At 64.4% G+C, this 13613-nt stretch overlaps 1 protein-coding gene across 1 annotated transcript; it reads left to right on the top strand.

Annotated features, from left to right (window-relative positions):
• Positions 1–11997: 11997 nt before the first annotated feature.
• LOC139235733 (zinc finger protein 135-like) lies at positions 11998–13170 on the top strand. The gene has a single exon (XM_070866766.1). It carries the CDS (start codon positions 11998–12000, stop codon positions 13168–13170), a length of 1173 nt encoding a protein of 390 aa, XP_070722867.1.
• The last annotated feature ends 443 nt before the right edge of the window (positions 13171–13613 follow it).

The following is a 13613-nucleotide window of genomic DNA, read 5'->3' on the forward strand; positions in this document are numbered from 1 at the left end:
ACCCCCCTCACCGTGTGTACCCCCTCTCACCGTGTGTACCCCCTCTCACCGTGTGTACCCCCTCACCGTGTGTACCCCCCTCACCGTGTGTACCCCCCCTCACCGTGTGTACCCCCCTCACCGTGTGTACCCCACATCGTGTGTACCCTACACATCGTGTGTACCCCCACATCGTGTGTACCCCCCTCACCGTGTGTACCCTACACATCGTGTGTACCCCCCCTCACCGTGTGTACCCCCTCTCACCGTGTGTACCCCCTCTCACCGTGTGTACCCCCTCTCACCGTGTGTACCCCCTCTCACCGTGTGTACCCCCTCTCACCGTGTGTACCCCCTCACCGTGTGTACCCCCCTCACCGTGTGTACCCCCCCTCATCGTGTGTACCCCCCTCACCGTGTGTACCCCACATCGTGTGTACCCCTCTCACCGTGTACCCCCATACCGTGTGTGCCCCCATACCGTGTGTACCCCCTCACCGTGTGTACCCCCTCACCGTATGTACCCCCTCACACCGTATGTACCCCCCTCACACCGTGTGTCACCCCCCCACCGCGCCGTGTGTACAGGACACCCACCGCGCCGTGTCTGAAACATAGAAAATAGGTGTAGGAGTAGGCCATTCGGCCCTTCTAGCCTGCACCGCCATTCAATGAGTTCATGGCTGAACATGCAACTTCAGTATCCCCTTCCTGCTTTCTCGCCATACCCCTTGATCCCCCGAGTAGTAAGGACTTCATCTAACTCCTTTTTGAATATATTTAGTGAATTGACCTCAACAACTTTCTGTGGTAGAGAATTCCACAGGTTCACCACTCTCTGGGTGAAGAAGTTTGTCCTCATCTTGGTCCTAAATGGCTTCCCCCTTATCCTGAGACTGTGACCCCTGGTTCTGGACTTCCCTAACATTGGGAACATTCTTCCTGCATCTAAACTGTCTGAACCCATCAGAATTTTAAATGTTTCTATGAGATCCCCTCTGATTCCTTTGAACTCCAGTGAATACAAGCCCAGTTGATCCAGTCTTTCTTGATATGTCAGTCCCGCCATCCCGGGAATCAGTCTGGTGAACCTTCGCTGCACTCCCTCAATAGCAGAAATGTCCTTCCTCAAGTTCGGAGACCAAAACTGTACACAATACTCCAGGTGTGGCCTCACCAAGGCCCTGTACAACTGTAGCAACACCTCCCTGCCCCTGCACTCAAATCCCCTCGCTATGAAGGCCAACATACCATTTGCTTTCTCAACCACCTGCTGTACCTGCATGTCAACCTTCAATGACTGATGTACCATGACAACCAGGTCTCGTTTCACCTCCCCTTTTCCTAATCTGTCACCATTCAGATCATAGTCTGTCTCTATTTTTAATCACCAAAGTGGATAACCTCACATTTATCCACATTATAATTCATCTGCCATGCATTTGCCCACTCACCTAACCTATCCAAGTCACTCTGCTGCCTCATAGCATCCTCCTCACAGCTCACACTGCCACCCAACTTAGTGTCATCCGCAAATTTGGAGATTCTACATTTAATCCCCTCGTCCAAATCATTAATGTACAATGTAAACAGCTGGGGCCCCAGCACAGAACCCTGCGGTACCCCACTAGTAACTGCCTGCCATTCTGAAAAGTACCCATTTACACCTACTCTTTGCTTCCTGTCTGACAACCAGTTCTCAATCCATGTCAGCACACTACCCCCAATCCCATGTGCTTTAACCTTGCACATTAATCTCTTGTGTTGGACCTTGTCGAAAGCCTTCTGAAAGTCCAAATATACCACATCAACTGGTTCTCCCTTCTGCACTCTACTGGAAACATTCTCAAAATTCCAGAAGATTTGTCAAGCATGATTTCCCTTTCACAAATCCATGCTGACTTGGACCTATCATGTCACCTCTTTCCAAATGCGCTGCTCTGACATCCTCAATAATTGATTCCATCATTTTACCCACTACCGATGTCAGGCTGGCTGGTCTATAATTCCCTGTTTTCTCTCTCCCTCCTTTTTTAAAAAGTGGGGTTACATTGGCTACCCTCCACTCCATACGAATTAATCCAGAGTCTATGGAATGTTGGAAACTTTGTACACAATACCCACCACACTGTGTACAATACCATTCTCCTCCACACTGTGTACACTACCCCCCCCCCACACTGTGTGTACAAGACCCCCCCTACATAGTGTACACAACCCCCCCCCACACGGTGTACACTACCCCTCCCCAAACTGTGTACAATCACCCCCTCCCCACACTGTGTACAATACTTCCCTCCACGCTGTGTGTACAATAACCCCCCCCCCACACTGTGTGTACAAGACCCCCCTACACAGTGTACACAACCCCCCCCCACACGGTGTACACTACCCCTCCCCAAACTGTGTAAACTACCCCTCCCCACACTGTGTACAATCACCCCCTCCCCACACTGTGTACAATACTTCCCTCCACGCTGTGTGTACAATAACCCCCTCCCCACACTGTGTACAATACTTCCCTCCACACTGTGTGTACACTACCCCCCCCCCCACACTGTGTCCAAGACTCCCACCCACACTGTGTTCAAGACCCCCCCCCACACTGTGTCCAAGACCCCCCCCCACACTGTGTCCAAGACCCCCCCCCCACACTGTGTCCAAACCCCCCCCCACACTGTGTCCAAACCCCCCCCACACTGTGTCCAATACCCCCCCCCCCCACACTGTATCCAATACCCCCCCCCCACACTGTGTCCAATACCCCCCCCCCCACACTGTGTCCAATACCCCCCCCCGACACTGTGTCCAAGACCCCACCCCCCACACTGTCCAAACCCCCCCCCCCCCACACTGGGTCCAATACCCCCCCCCACACTGGGTCCAATACCCCCCCCCACACTGGGTCCAATACCCCCACCCACACTGTGTCCAAGACCCCACCCCCCACACTGTGTCCAAGACCCCACCCCCCACACTGTGTCCAAGACCCCCCCCCCACACTGTCCAAACCCCCCCCCCCCACACTGGGTCCAATACCCCCCCCCACACTGGGTCCAATACCCCCCCCCACACTGGGTCCAATACCCCCCCCCACACTGTGTCCAATACCCCCCCCCCACACTGTGTCCAAGACCGCCCCCCCCCACACTGTGTCCAAACCCCCCCCCACACTGTGTCCAATACCCCCCCCCCCCCACACTGTGTCCAATACCCCCCCCCCCCGACAGTGTCCAAGACCCCCCCCACACTGTGTCCAAGACCCCCCCCCCACACTGTGTCCAAACCCCCCCCCCACACTGTGTCCAATACCCCCCCCACACTGTGTCCAATACCCCCCCCACACTGTGTCCAACACCCCCCCCCCACACTGTGTCCAAACCCCCCCCCCACACTGTGTCCAATACCACCCCCCACACTGTGTCCAATACCCCCGCCACACTGTGTCCAATACCCCACCCCCCCACACTGTGTCCAATACCCCCCCCCCACAATGTGTCCAAACCCCCCCCCCACACTGTGTCCAATACCCCCCCCACACTGTGTCCAATACCCCCCCCCCACAATGTGTCCAAACCCCCCCCCCACACTGTGTCCAATACCCCCCCCCACACTGTGTCCAATACCCCCCCCCCACACTGTGTCCAATACCCCCCCCCCCGACACTGTGTCCAAGACCCCCCCCACACTGTGTCCAAGACCCCCCCCCCCCACACTGTGTCCAAACCCCCCCCCCACACTGTGTCCAATACCCCCCCCACACTGTGTCCAATACCCCCCCCACACTGTGTCCAACACCCCCCCCCCCACACTGTGTCCAAACCCCCCCCCCCCACACTGTGTCCAATACCACCCCCCCACACTGTGTCCAATACCCCCGCCACACTGTGTCCAATACCCCACCCCCCCACACTGTGTCCAATACCCCCCCCCCACAATGTGTCCAAACCCCCCCCCCACACTGTGTCCAATACCCCCCCACACTGTGTCCAATACCCCCCCCACACTGTGTCCAACACCCCCCCCCCCACACTGTGTCCAAACCCCCCCCCCCACACTGTGTCCAATACCCCCGCCACACTGTGTCCAATACCCCCGCCACACTGTGTCCAATACCCCACCCCCCCACACTGTGTCCAAACCCCCCCCCCACAATGTGTCCAAACCCCCCCCCCACACTGTGTCCAATACCCCCCCCACACTGTGTCCAATACCCCCCCCACACTGTGTCCAACACCCCCCCCCCCACACTGTGTCCAAACCCCCCCCCACACTGTGTCCAATACCCCCGCCACACTGTGTCCAATACCCCACCCCCCCACACTGTGTCCAATACCCCCCCCCACAATGTGTCCAAACCCCCCCCCCACACTGTGTCCAATACCCCCCCCACACTGTGTCCAATACCCCCCCCCCACACTGTGTCCAAACCCCCCCCCACACTGTGTCCAATACCCCCCCCCACACTGTGTCCAATACCCCCCCCCACACTGTATCCAATACACCCCCCCCCACACTGTGTCCAATACCCCCCCCCCCACACTGTGTCCAATACCCCCCCCCACACTGTATCCAATACCCCCCCCCCCCACACTGTGTCCAATACCCCCCCCCCACACTGTGTCCAATACCCCCCCCACAGTGTCGAAACCCCCCCCCCCCACACTGTGTCCAATACCCCCCCACACACTGTGTCCAATACCCCCCCCCCCCACACTGTGTCCAATACCCCACCCCCCACACTGTGTCCAATACCCCCCCCCCCACACTGTGTCCAATACCCCCCCCACAGTGTCGAAACCCCCCCCCCCCACACTGTGTCCAATACCCCCCCCCCCCCCCACACTGTGTCCAATACCCCCCCCACAGTGTCGAAACCCCCACACTGTATCCAATACCCCACCCCCCACACTGTGTCCAATACACCCCCCACACTGTGTCCAATACACCCCCCACACCGACAGTGCGACGATCCCTCAGCACCGCCCCTCCCTCCGACGGCGCGGCGCTCCCTCAGCAACCGCCCCTCCGACGGCGCGGCGCTCCCTCAGCACCGCCCCTCCGACGGCACGACGCTCCCTCAGCACCGCCCCTCCGACGGCACGACGCTCCCTCAGCACCGCCCCTCCGACAGTGCGTCTGTCCCTCAGCACCGCCCCTCCGACTGCGGTGCTCCCTCAGTACTGCTCCTCTCACTGTGCGGCCCTCCATCAGTACCGCCGCTCCGAGAGGATGACACAACCTCAGTACTGTCCCTCAGACAGTGTGGCGCTCCCTCAGCACCGCCCCTCCGACAGTGCGGCGCTCCCTCAGCACCGCCCCTCCGACAGTGCGGCGCTCCCTCAGCACCGCCCCTCCGACAGTGCGGCGCTCCCTCAGCACCGCCCCTCCGACAGTGCGGCGCTCCCTCATCACCGCCCCTCCGACGGTGCACCGCTCCCTCAGCACCGCCCCTCCGACGGTGCGGCGCTCACTCAGCACCGCCCCTCCGACATTGCGTCTGTCCCTCAGCACCGCCCCTCCGACAGTGCGTCTGTCACTCAGCACCGCCCCTCCGACAGTGCGGCGCTCCCTCAGTAATGCCGCTCCCTCTGCGGCGCTCCCTCAGCAATGCCGCTCCCCATGCACCGCCCCTCCGACAGTGCGGCGCTCCCTCTGCACAGCCCCTCCGACAGTGCGGCGCTCCCTCAGCACCGGCCCTCCGACAGTGCGGCGCTCCCTCAGCACCGCCCCTCCGACATTGCGTCTGTCCCACAGCACCGCCCCTCCGACAGTGCGGCGCTCCCTCAGCACCGGCGCTCCCTCAGCACCGGCCCTCCAACAGTGTGGCGCTCCCTCAGCACCGGCCCTCCAACAGTGCGTCTGTCCCTCAGCACCGCCCCTCCTACTGCGGTGCTCCCTCAGTACCGCTCCTCTCTCTGTGCGGCCCTCCGTCAGTACCGCCGCTCCGAGAGGATGACACACCCTCAGTACTGTCCCTCCGACAGTGCGGCGCTCCCTCAGCACCGGCCCTCCAACAGTGCGGCGCTCCCTCAGTACCGCCCCTCCGACAGTGCGGCGCTCCCTCAGCACCGCCCCTCCGACAGTGCGCCGCTCCCTCAGCACCGCCCCTCCGACGGTGCGGCGCTCCCTCAGCACCGCCCCTCCGACATTGCATCTGTCCCTCAGCACCGCCCCTCCGACATTGCGTCTGTCCCTCAGCACCGCCCCTCCGACAGTGCGTCTGTCCCTCAGCACCGCCCCTCCGACAGTGCGTCTGTCCCTCAGCACCGCCCCTCCGACAGTGCGTCTGTCACTCAGCACCGCCCCTCCGACAGTGCGGCGCTCCCTCAGTAATGCCGCTCCGACATTGCGTCTGTCCCACAGCACCGGCCGTCCGACAGTGCGGCGCTCCCTCAGCACCGGCCCTCCAACAGTGCGCAGCTCCCTCAGCACCGCCCCTCCGACGCTCCCTCAGCACCGCCCCTCCGACATTGCGTCTGTCCCTCAGCACCGGCCCTCCAACAGTGCGTCTGTCCCTCAGCACCGCCCCTCCGACGGTGCGGCGCTCCCTCAGCACCGCCCCTCCGACATTGCGTCTGTCCCTCAGCACCGCCCCTCCGACAGTGCGGCGCTCCCTCAGCACCGGCGCTCCCTCAGCACCGGCCCTCCAACAGTGTGGCGCTCCCTCAGCGCCGGCCCTCCAACAGTGCGTCTGTCCCTCAGCACCGCCCCTCCGACAGTGCGGCGCTCCCTCAGCACCGCCCCTCCGACAGTGCGGCGCTCCCTCAGTACTGCCCCTCCGACAGTGCGGCACTCCCTCAGTACTGCTCCTCTCAATGTGCGACCCTCCCTCAGTACAGCCCCTCCGACAGTGCGGCACTCCCTCAGTACTGCTTCTCTCAATGTGCGACCCTCCCTCAGCACCGCCCCTCGGACAGTGCGGCGCTCCCTCAGTACCGCCCCTCCGACAGTGCGGCGCTCCCTCAGCACTGCCCCTCCGAGAGTCTGGCACTCCCTAAGCACTGCCCCTCCGACAGTGCGGCGCTCCCTCAGCACCGGCGCTCCCTCAGCACCGGCCCTCCAACAGTGTGGCGCTCCCTCAGCACCGCCCCTCCGACGGCGCTGCGCTCCCTCAGCACCGCCCCTCCGACGGCGCGGCGCTCCCTCAGCAATGCCGCTCCCTCTGCACCGCCCCTCCGACAGTGCGTCTGTCCCTCAGCACCGCCCCTCCGACTGCGGCGCTCCCTCAGTACTGCTCCTCTCACTGTGCGGCCCTCCATCAGTACCGCCGCTCCGAGAGGATGACACAACCTCAGTACTGTCCCTCAGACAGTGTGGCGCTCCCTCAGCACCGCCCCTCCGACAGTGCGGCGCTCCCTCAGCACCGCCCCTCCGACAGTGCGGCGCTCCCTCAGCACCGCCCCTCCGACAGTGCGGCGCTCCCTCAGCACCGCCCCTCCGACAGTGCGGCGCTCCCTCAGTACCGCCCCTCCGACAGTGCGTCTGTCCCTCAGCACCGCCCCTCCGACAGTGCGGCGCTCCCTCAGTACCGCCCCTCCGACAGTGCGTCTGTCCCTCAGCACCGCCCCTCCGACAGTGCGGCGCTCCCTCAGTACCGCCCCTCCGACAGTGCGTCTGTCCCTCAGCACCGCCCCTCCGACAGTGCGTCTGTCACTCAGCACCGCCCCTCCGACAGTGCGGCGCTCCCTCAGTAATGCCGCTCCGACATTGCGTCTGTCCCTCAGCACCGGCCGTCCGACAGTGCGGCGCTCCCTCAGCACCGCCCCTCCGACATTGCGTCTGTCCCACAGCACCGGCCGTCCGACAGTGCGGCGCTCCCTCAGCACCGGCCCTCCAACAGTGTGGCGCTCCCTCAGCACCGGCCCTCCAACAGTGCGCAGCTCCCTCAGCACCGCCCCTCCGACGCTCCCTCAGCACCGCCCCTCCGACATTGCGTCTGTCCCTCAGCACCGGCCCTCCAACAGTGCGTCTGTCCCTCAGCACCGCCCCTCCGACGGTGCGGCGCTCCCTCAGCACCGCCCCTCCGACATTGCGTCTGTCCCTCAGCACCGCCCCTCCGACAGTGCGGCGCTCCCTCAGCACCGCCCCTCCGACAGTGCGGCGCTCCCTCATCACCGCCCCTCCGACGGTGCGCAGCTCCCTCAGCACCGCCCCTCCGACGGTGCGGCGCTCCCTCAGCACCGCCCCTCCGACATTGCGTCTGTCCCTCAGCACCGGCCCTCCAACAGTGCGTCTGTCCCTCAGCACCGCCCCTCCGACAGTGCGGCGCTCCCTCAGCACCGCCCCTCCAACAGTGCGGCGCTCCCTCATCACCGCCCCTCCGACGGTGCGCAGCTCCCTCAGCACCGCCCCTCCGACGGTGCGGCGCTCCCTCAGCACCGCCCCTCCGACAGTGCGGCGCTCCCACAGCACCGCCCCTCCGACATTGCATCTGTCCCTCAGCACCGCCCCTCCGACATTGCGTCTGTCCCTCAGCACCGCCCCTCCGACAGTGCGTCTGTCCCTCAGCACCGCCCCTCCGACAGTGCGGCGCTCCCTCAGTAATGCCGCTCCCTCTGCGGCGCTCCCTCAGCAATGCCGCTCCCCCTGCACTGCCCCTCCGACAGTGCGGCGCTCCCTCAGCACCGGCCGTCCGACAGTGCGGCGCTCCCTCAGCACCGCCCCTCCGACAGTGCGGCGCTCCCTCAGTACTGCCCCTCCGACAGTGCGGCACTCCCTCAGTACTGCTCCTCTCAATGTGCGACCCTCCCTCAGTACAGCCCCTCCGACAGTGCGGCACTCCCTCAGTACTGCTTCTCTCAATGTGCGACCCTCCCTCAGCACCGCCCCTCGGACAGTGCGGCGCTCCCTCAGTACCGCCCCTCCGACAGTGCGGCGCTCCCTCAGCACTGCCCCTCCGATAGTGCGGCGCACCCCCATTCCCGCTCCTCTCACTGTGCGGCCCTCCCTCAGTACTGCCCCTCCGAGAGTCTGGCACTCCCTAAGCACTGCCCCTCCGACAGTGCGCCGCTCCCTCAGCACTGCCCCTCCGACAGTGCGCCGCTCCCTCAGCACCGCCCCTTCGACAGTGCGGCACTCCCTCAGCACCGCCCCTCCGACAGTGCGGCGCTCCCTCAGTACTGCCCCTCCGACAGTGCGGCGCTCCCTCAGTACTGCCCCTCCGACAGTGCGGCGCTCCCTCAGTGCCGCCCCTCCGACAGTGCGGCATTCCCGCTGTACCGCCCCTCCGACAGTGTGCCGATCCCTCAGCACCGCCCCTCCGACAGTGCGGCGCGCGCTCAGCACCGTCCCTCCGACAGTGCAGCGCTCCCTCAGTACAGCTCCTCTCACTTTGCGGCCCTCCCTCAGTACTCCCCCTCCAATACTGTGGCGCTCCCTCAGTGCCACCCGTCCGACTGCGGCGCTCCCTCAGTACTGCTCCTCACTGTGCGGCGCTCCCTCAGTACTGCTCCTCTCACTGTTCGGCACTCCCTCAGTACTCCCCATCCGATAGTGTGGTGCTCCCTCAGCACTGCCCCTCCGACAGTGCGGCGCACCCCCATTCCCGCTCCTCTCACTGTGCGGCCCTCCCTCAGTACTGCCCCTCCGAGAGTCTGGCACTCCCTAAGGACTGCCCCTCCGACAGTGCGGCGCTCCCTCAGCACCGCCCCTCCGACAGTGCGGCGCTCCCTCAGCACCGCCCCTCCGACATTGCGTCTGTCCCACAGCACCGGCCGTCCGACAGTGCGGCGCTCCCTCAGCACCGGCCCTCCGACAGTGCGGCGCTCCCTCAGCACCGGCGCTCCCTCAGCACCGGCCCTCCAACAGTGCGTCTGTCCCTCAGCACCGCCCCTCCTACTGCGATGCTCCCTCAGTGCCGCTCCTCTCACTGTGAGGCCCTCCGTCAGTACCGCCGCTCCGAGAGGATGGCACACCCTCAGCACCGGCCCTCCAACAGTGTGGCGCTCCCTCAGCACCGGCCCTCCAACAGTGCGTCTGTCCCACAGCACTGGCCGTCCGACAGTGCGGCGCTCCCTCAGCACCGGCCCTCCGACAGTGCGTCTGTCCCTCTGCACCGCCCCTCCGACAGTGCGGCGCCCCCTCAGCACCGCCCCTCCGACAGTGCGGCGCTCCCTCAGCACCGCCCCTCCGACAGTGCGGCGCTCCCTCAGCACCGCCCCTCCGACAGTGCGGCGCTCCCTCAGCACCGCCCCTCCGACAGTGCGGCGCTCCCTCATCACCGCCCCTCCGACGGTGCGGCGCTCCCTCAGCACCGCCCCTCCGACATTGCATCTGTCCCTCAGCACCGCCCCTCCGACATTGCGTCTGTCCCTCAGCAACGCCCCTCCGACAGTGCGTCTGTCCCTCAGCACCGCCCCTCCGACAGTGCGTCTGTCACTCAGCACCGCCCCTCCGACAGTGCGTCTGTCCCTCAGCACCGCCCCTCCGACAGTGCGTCTGTCACTCAGCACCGCCCCTCCGACAGTGCGGCGCTCCCTCAGTAATGCCGCTCCCTCTGCGGCGCTCCCTCAGCAATGCCGCTCCCCCTGCACCGCCCCTCCGACAGTGCGGCGCTCTCTCTGCACAGCCCCTCCGACAGTGCGGCGCTCCCTCAGCACCGGCCCTCCGACAGTGCGGCGCTCCCTCAGCACCGCCCCTCCGACAGTGCGGCATTCCCGCTGTACCGCCCCTCCGACAGTGTGCCGATCCCTCAGCACCGCCCCTCCGACAGTGCGGCGCGCGCTCAGCACCGTCCCTCCGACAGTGCAGCGCTCCCTCAGTACAGCTCCTCTCACTTTGCGGCCCTCCCTCAGTACTCCCCCTCCAATACTGTGGCGCTCTCTCAGTGCCACCCGTCCGACTGCGGCGCTCCCTCAGTACTGCTCCTCTCACTGTGCGGCACTCCCTCAGTACTCCCCATCCGATAGTGTGGCGCTCCCTCAGCACTGCCCCTCCGACAGTGCGGCGCACCCCCATTCCCGCTCCTCTCACTGTGCGGCCCTCCCTCAGTACTGCCCCTCCGAGAGTCTGGCACTCCCAAAGGACTGCCCCTCCGACAGTGCGTCTGTCCCTCAGCACCGCCCCTCCTACTGCGGCGCGCCCTCAGTACCGCTCCTCTCACTGTGCGGCCCTCCGTCAGTACCGCCGCTCCGAGAGGATGACACACCCTCAGTACTGTCCCTCAGACAGTGCGGCGCTCCCTCAGCACCGGCCCTCCAACAGTGCGTCTGTCCCTCAGCACCGCTCCTCCGACTGCGGCGCGCCCTCAGTACTGCTCCTCTCACTGTGCGGCCCTCCGTCAGTACCGCCGCTCCGAGAGGATGACACAACCTCAGTACTGTCCCTCCGACAGTGCCTCGCTCCCTCAGCACCGCCCCTCCGACAGTGCGGCGCTCCCTCAGCACCGCCCCTCCGACAGTGCGTCTGTCCCTCAGCACCGCCCCTCCGACAGTGCGGCGCTCCCTCAGCACCGCCCCTCCGACAGTGCGGCGCTCCCTCAGCACCGTCCCTCCGACAGTGCAGCGCTCCCTCAGTACAGCTCCTCTCACTGTGCGGCCCTCCCTCAGTACTCCCCCTCCAATACTGTGGCGCTCCCTCAGTGCCACCCGTCCGACTGCGGCGCTCCCTCAGTACTGCTCCTCTCACTGTGCGGCGCTCTCTCAGTACTGCTCCTCTCACTGTGCGGCACTCCCTCAGTACTCCCCCTCCGATAGTGTGGCGCTCCCTCAGCACTGCCCCTCCGACAGTGCGGCGCACCCCCATTCCCGCTCCTCTCACTGTGCGGCCCTCCCTCAGTACACTGCCCCTCCGAGAGTCTGGCACTCCCTAAGGACTGCCCCTCCGACAGTGCGGCGCTCCCTCAGCACCGCCCCTCCGACAGTGCGGCGCTCCCTCAGCACCGCCCCTCCGACAGTGCGACGCTCCCTCAGCACTGCACTGGAGTGTCAGCCTCGATTTTTTTTATGCTCACGTCTCTGGTGTTGGACTTGAACCCACAACTTTCTGACTCAGACATCTCTCAATGCAAAGTTAATTATGCAAACTTGTTTTCCAGGGTGCAACAAGTGTCAGGGGACGATCGCACCGAGTCACTCGGTTCAGCGGGATGTGAATCCCCCTCGGCACACGGGAGGGGAGCGCAGCAATGCGAGCCCGGACAGGCCCTCCGTGTGCTCTGTGTGTGGGCGCTCCTTCAGCCGAGCGGCCAGCCTGGGTCGGCACCGGCGCCATCACTCCAGGGACCAGCCGTTCCGCTGCTGGGACTGCGGGCGCACCTTCGGTTTCCCGTCCGAGCTGGAAATGCACCGGCACACGGGCCAGTGGCCCTTCATCTGCCTGGTGTGCGGGACGGGCTTCAGCCAGTCGGGCCACCTGGAGACGCACCGGCGGGCTCACACTGGCGAGAGACCCTTCGCCTGCGGGAAGCGCTTCAAGCGCTCGCAGGAGCTGACGCAGCACCAGCGCTTTCGCACCGGCGGCAGGCCTGCCCCGTGTGCGGCAAGCGATTCACCCAATCGTCCACCCTGCTGCTGCACCAGCGGGCGCACAGCGGCGAGAGGCCGTTCGTCTGCCCCGTGTGCGGCAAGGCCTTCGGCCTGGCCTCCTCCCTGCTCGAGCACGCGCACGCCGACGGGAGGCCCTTCCCCTTGCCCCGAATGCCGCAAGAGCTTCAAGTACCTGCGGATTCACCGCCGGACGCACGGGGGGCGAGAGGCCGTACGGCTGCGGCAAGCGTTTCCGCGAGCCGGCGTGTCCACACCGGGGAACGGCCCTTCCTCTGCCCCGAGTGCGGCAAGGGCTTCACCCAGTCCTCCAGCCTGCTGGTCCTCCAGCCTGCTGACCCACCAGCGCGTCCACACGCAGGAGCGGCCCTTCGCCTGCACCCAGTGCGGCAAAGGCTTCGCCCTCGCCGCCTCCCTGCGCGAGCACCTCCTGGTTCACTCCGACCACCGGCCCTGCAAGTGCCCAGACTGCCGGAAGAGCTTCAAATCCGCCAAGGACCTCAAGCGGCATAGCCGCGTCCACGGCGGGAGCGCGCGGGAGGGCACGCTGAGCTGTTCCCACTGCGGGAAGAGTTTCGCACGGACCGCCAGCCTCCTGAGACACCAGCGAGTGCACACTGCAGAGGGCCAGTTCGCATGCTCCATGTGTGACAAGCAATTCACATGTTCATCTCACCTGCTGAGACACCAGCGAATGCACAATTGACCACAGTGCTCAGATTCTGCTGTAAATCACGTTCCCAATTGATCCAGCTCAATTATTATTAGGAGCAGGAGAACATGAGACCATAAGAAATAGGAACAGGAGTAGGGCATACGGCCCCTCGCGCGTGCTCCACCATTTAATACGATCATGGCTGATCCGATCATGGACTCAGCTCCACTTCCCTGCCCGCTCCCCATAACCCCTTATCGGTTAAGAAACTGTCGATCTCTGTCTGACATTTATTCAATGACCCAGCCTCCACAGCTCTCTGAGGCAGAGAATTCCACAGATTTACAACCCTCAGAGAAGAAATTCCCCCTCATCTCAGTTTTAAATGGGCGGCCCCTTATTCTAAGATCATGCCCCCTAGTTCTAGTCTCCCCCATCCTCTCTGCATCCACCTTGTCAAGCCCCCTCATTGTGACATCACCCCCCCCACCGAA

This window comes from Pristiophorus japonicus, chromosome 23 (genome assembly GCF_044704955.1).
Source record: "Pristiophorus japonicus isolate sPriJap1 chromosome 23, sPriJap1.hap1, whole genome shotgun sequence".
NCBI lineage: Eukaryota > Metazoa > Chordata > Chondrichthyes > Pristiophoridae > Pristiophorus > Pristiophorus japonicus.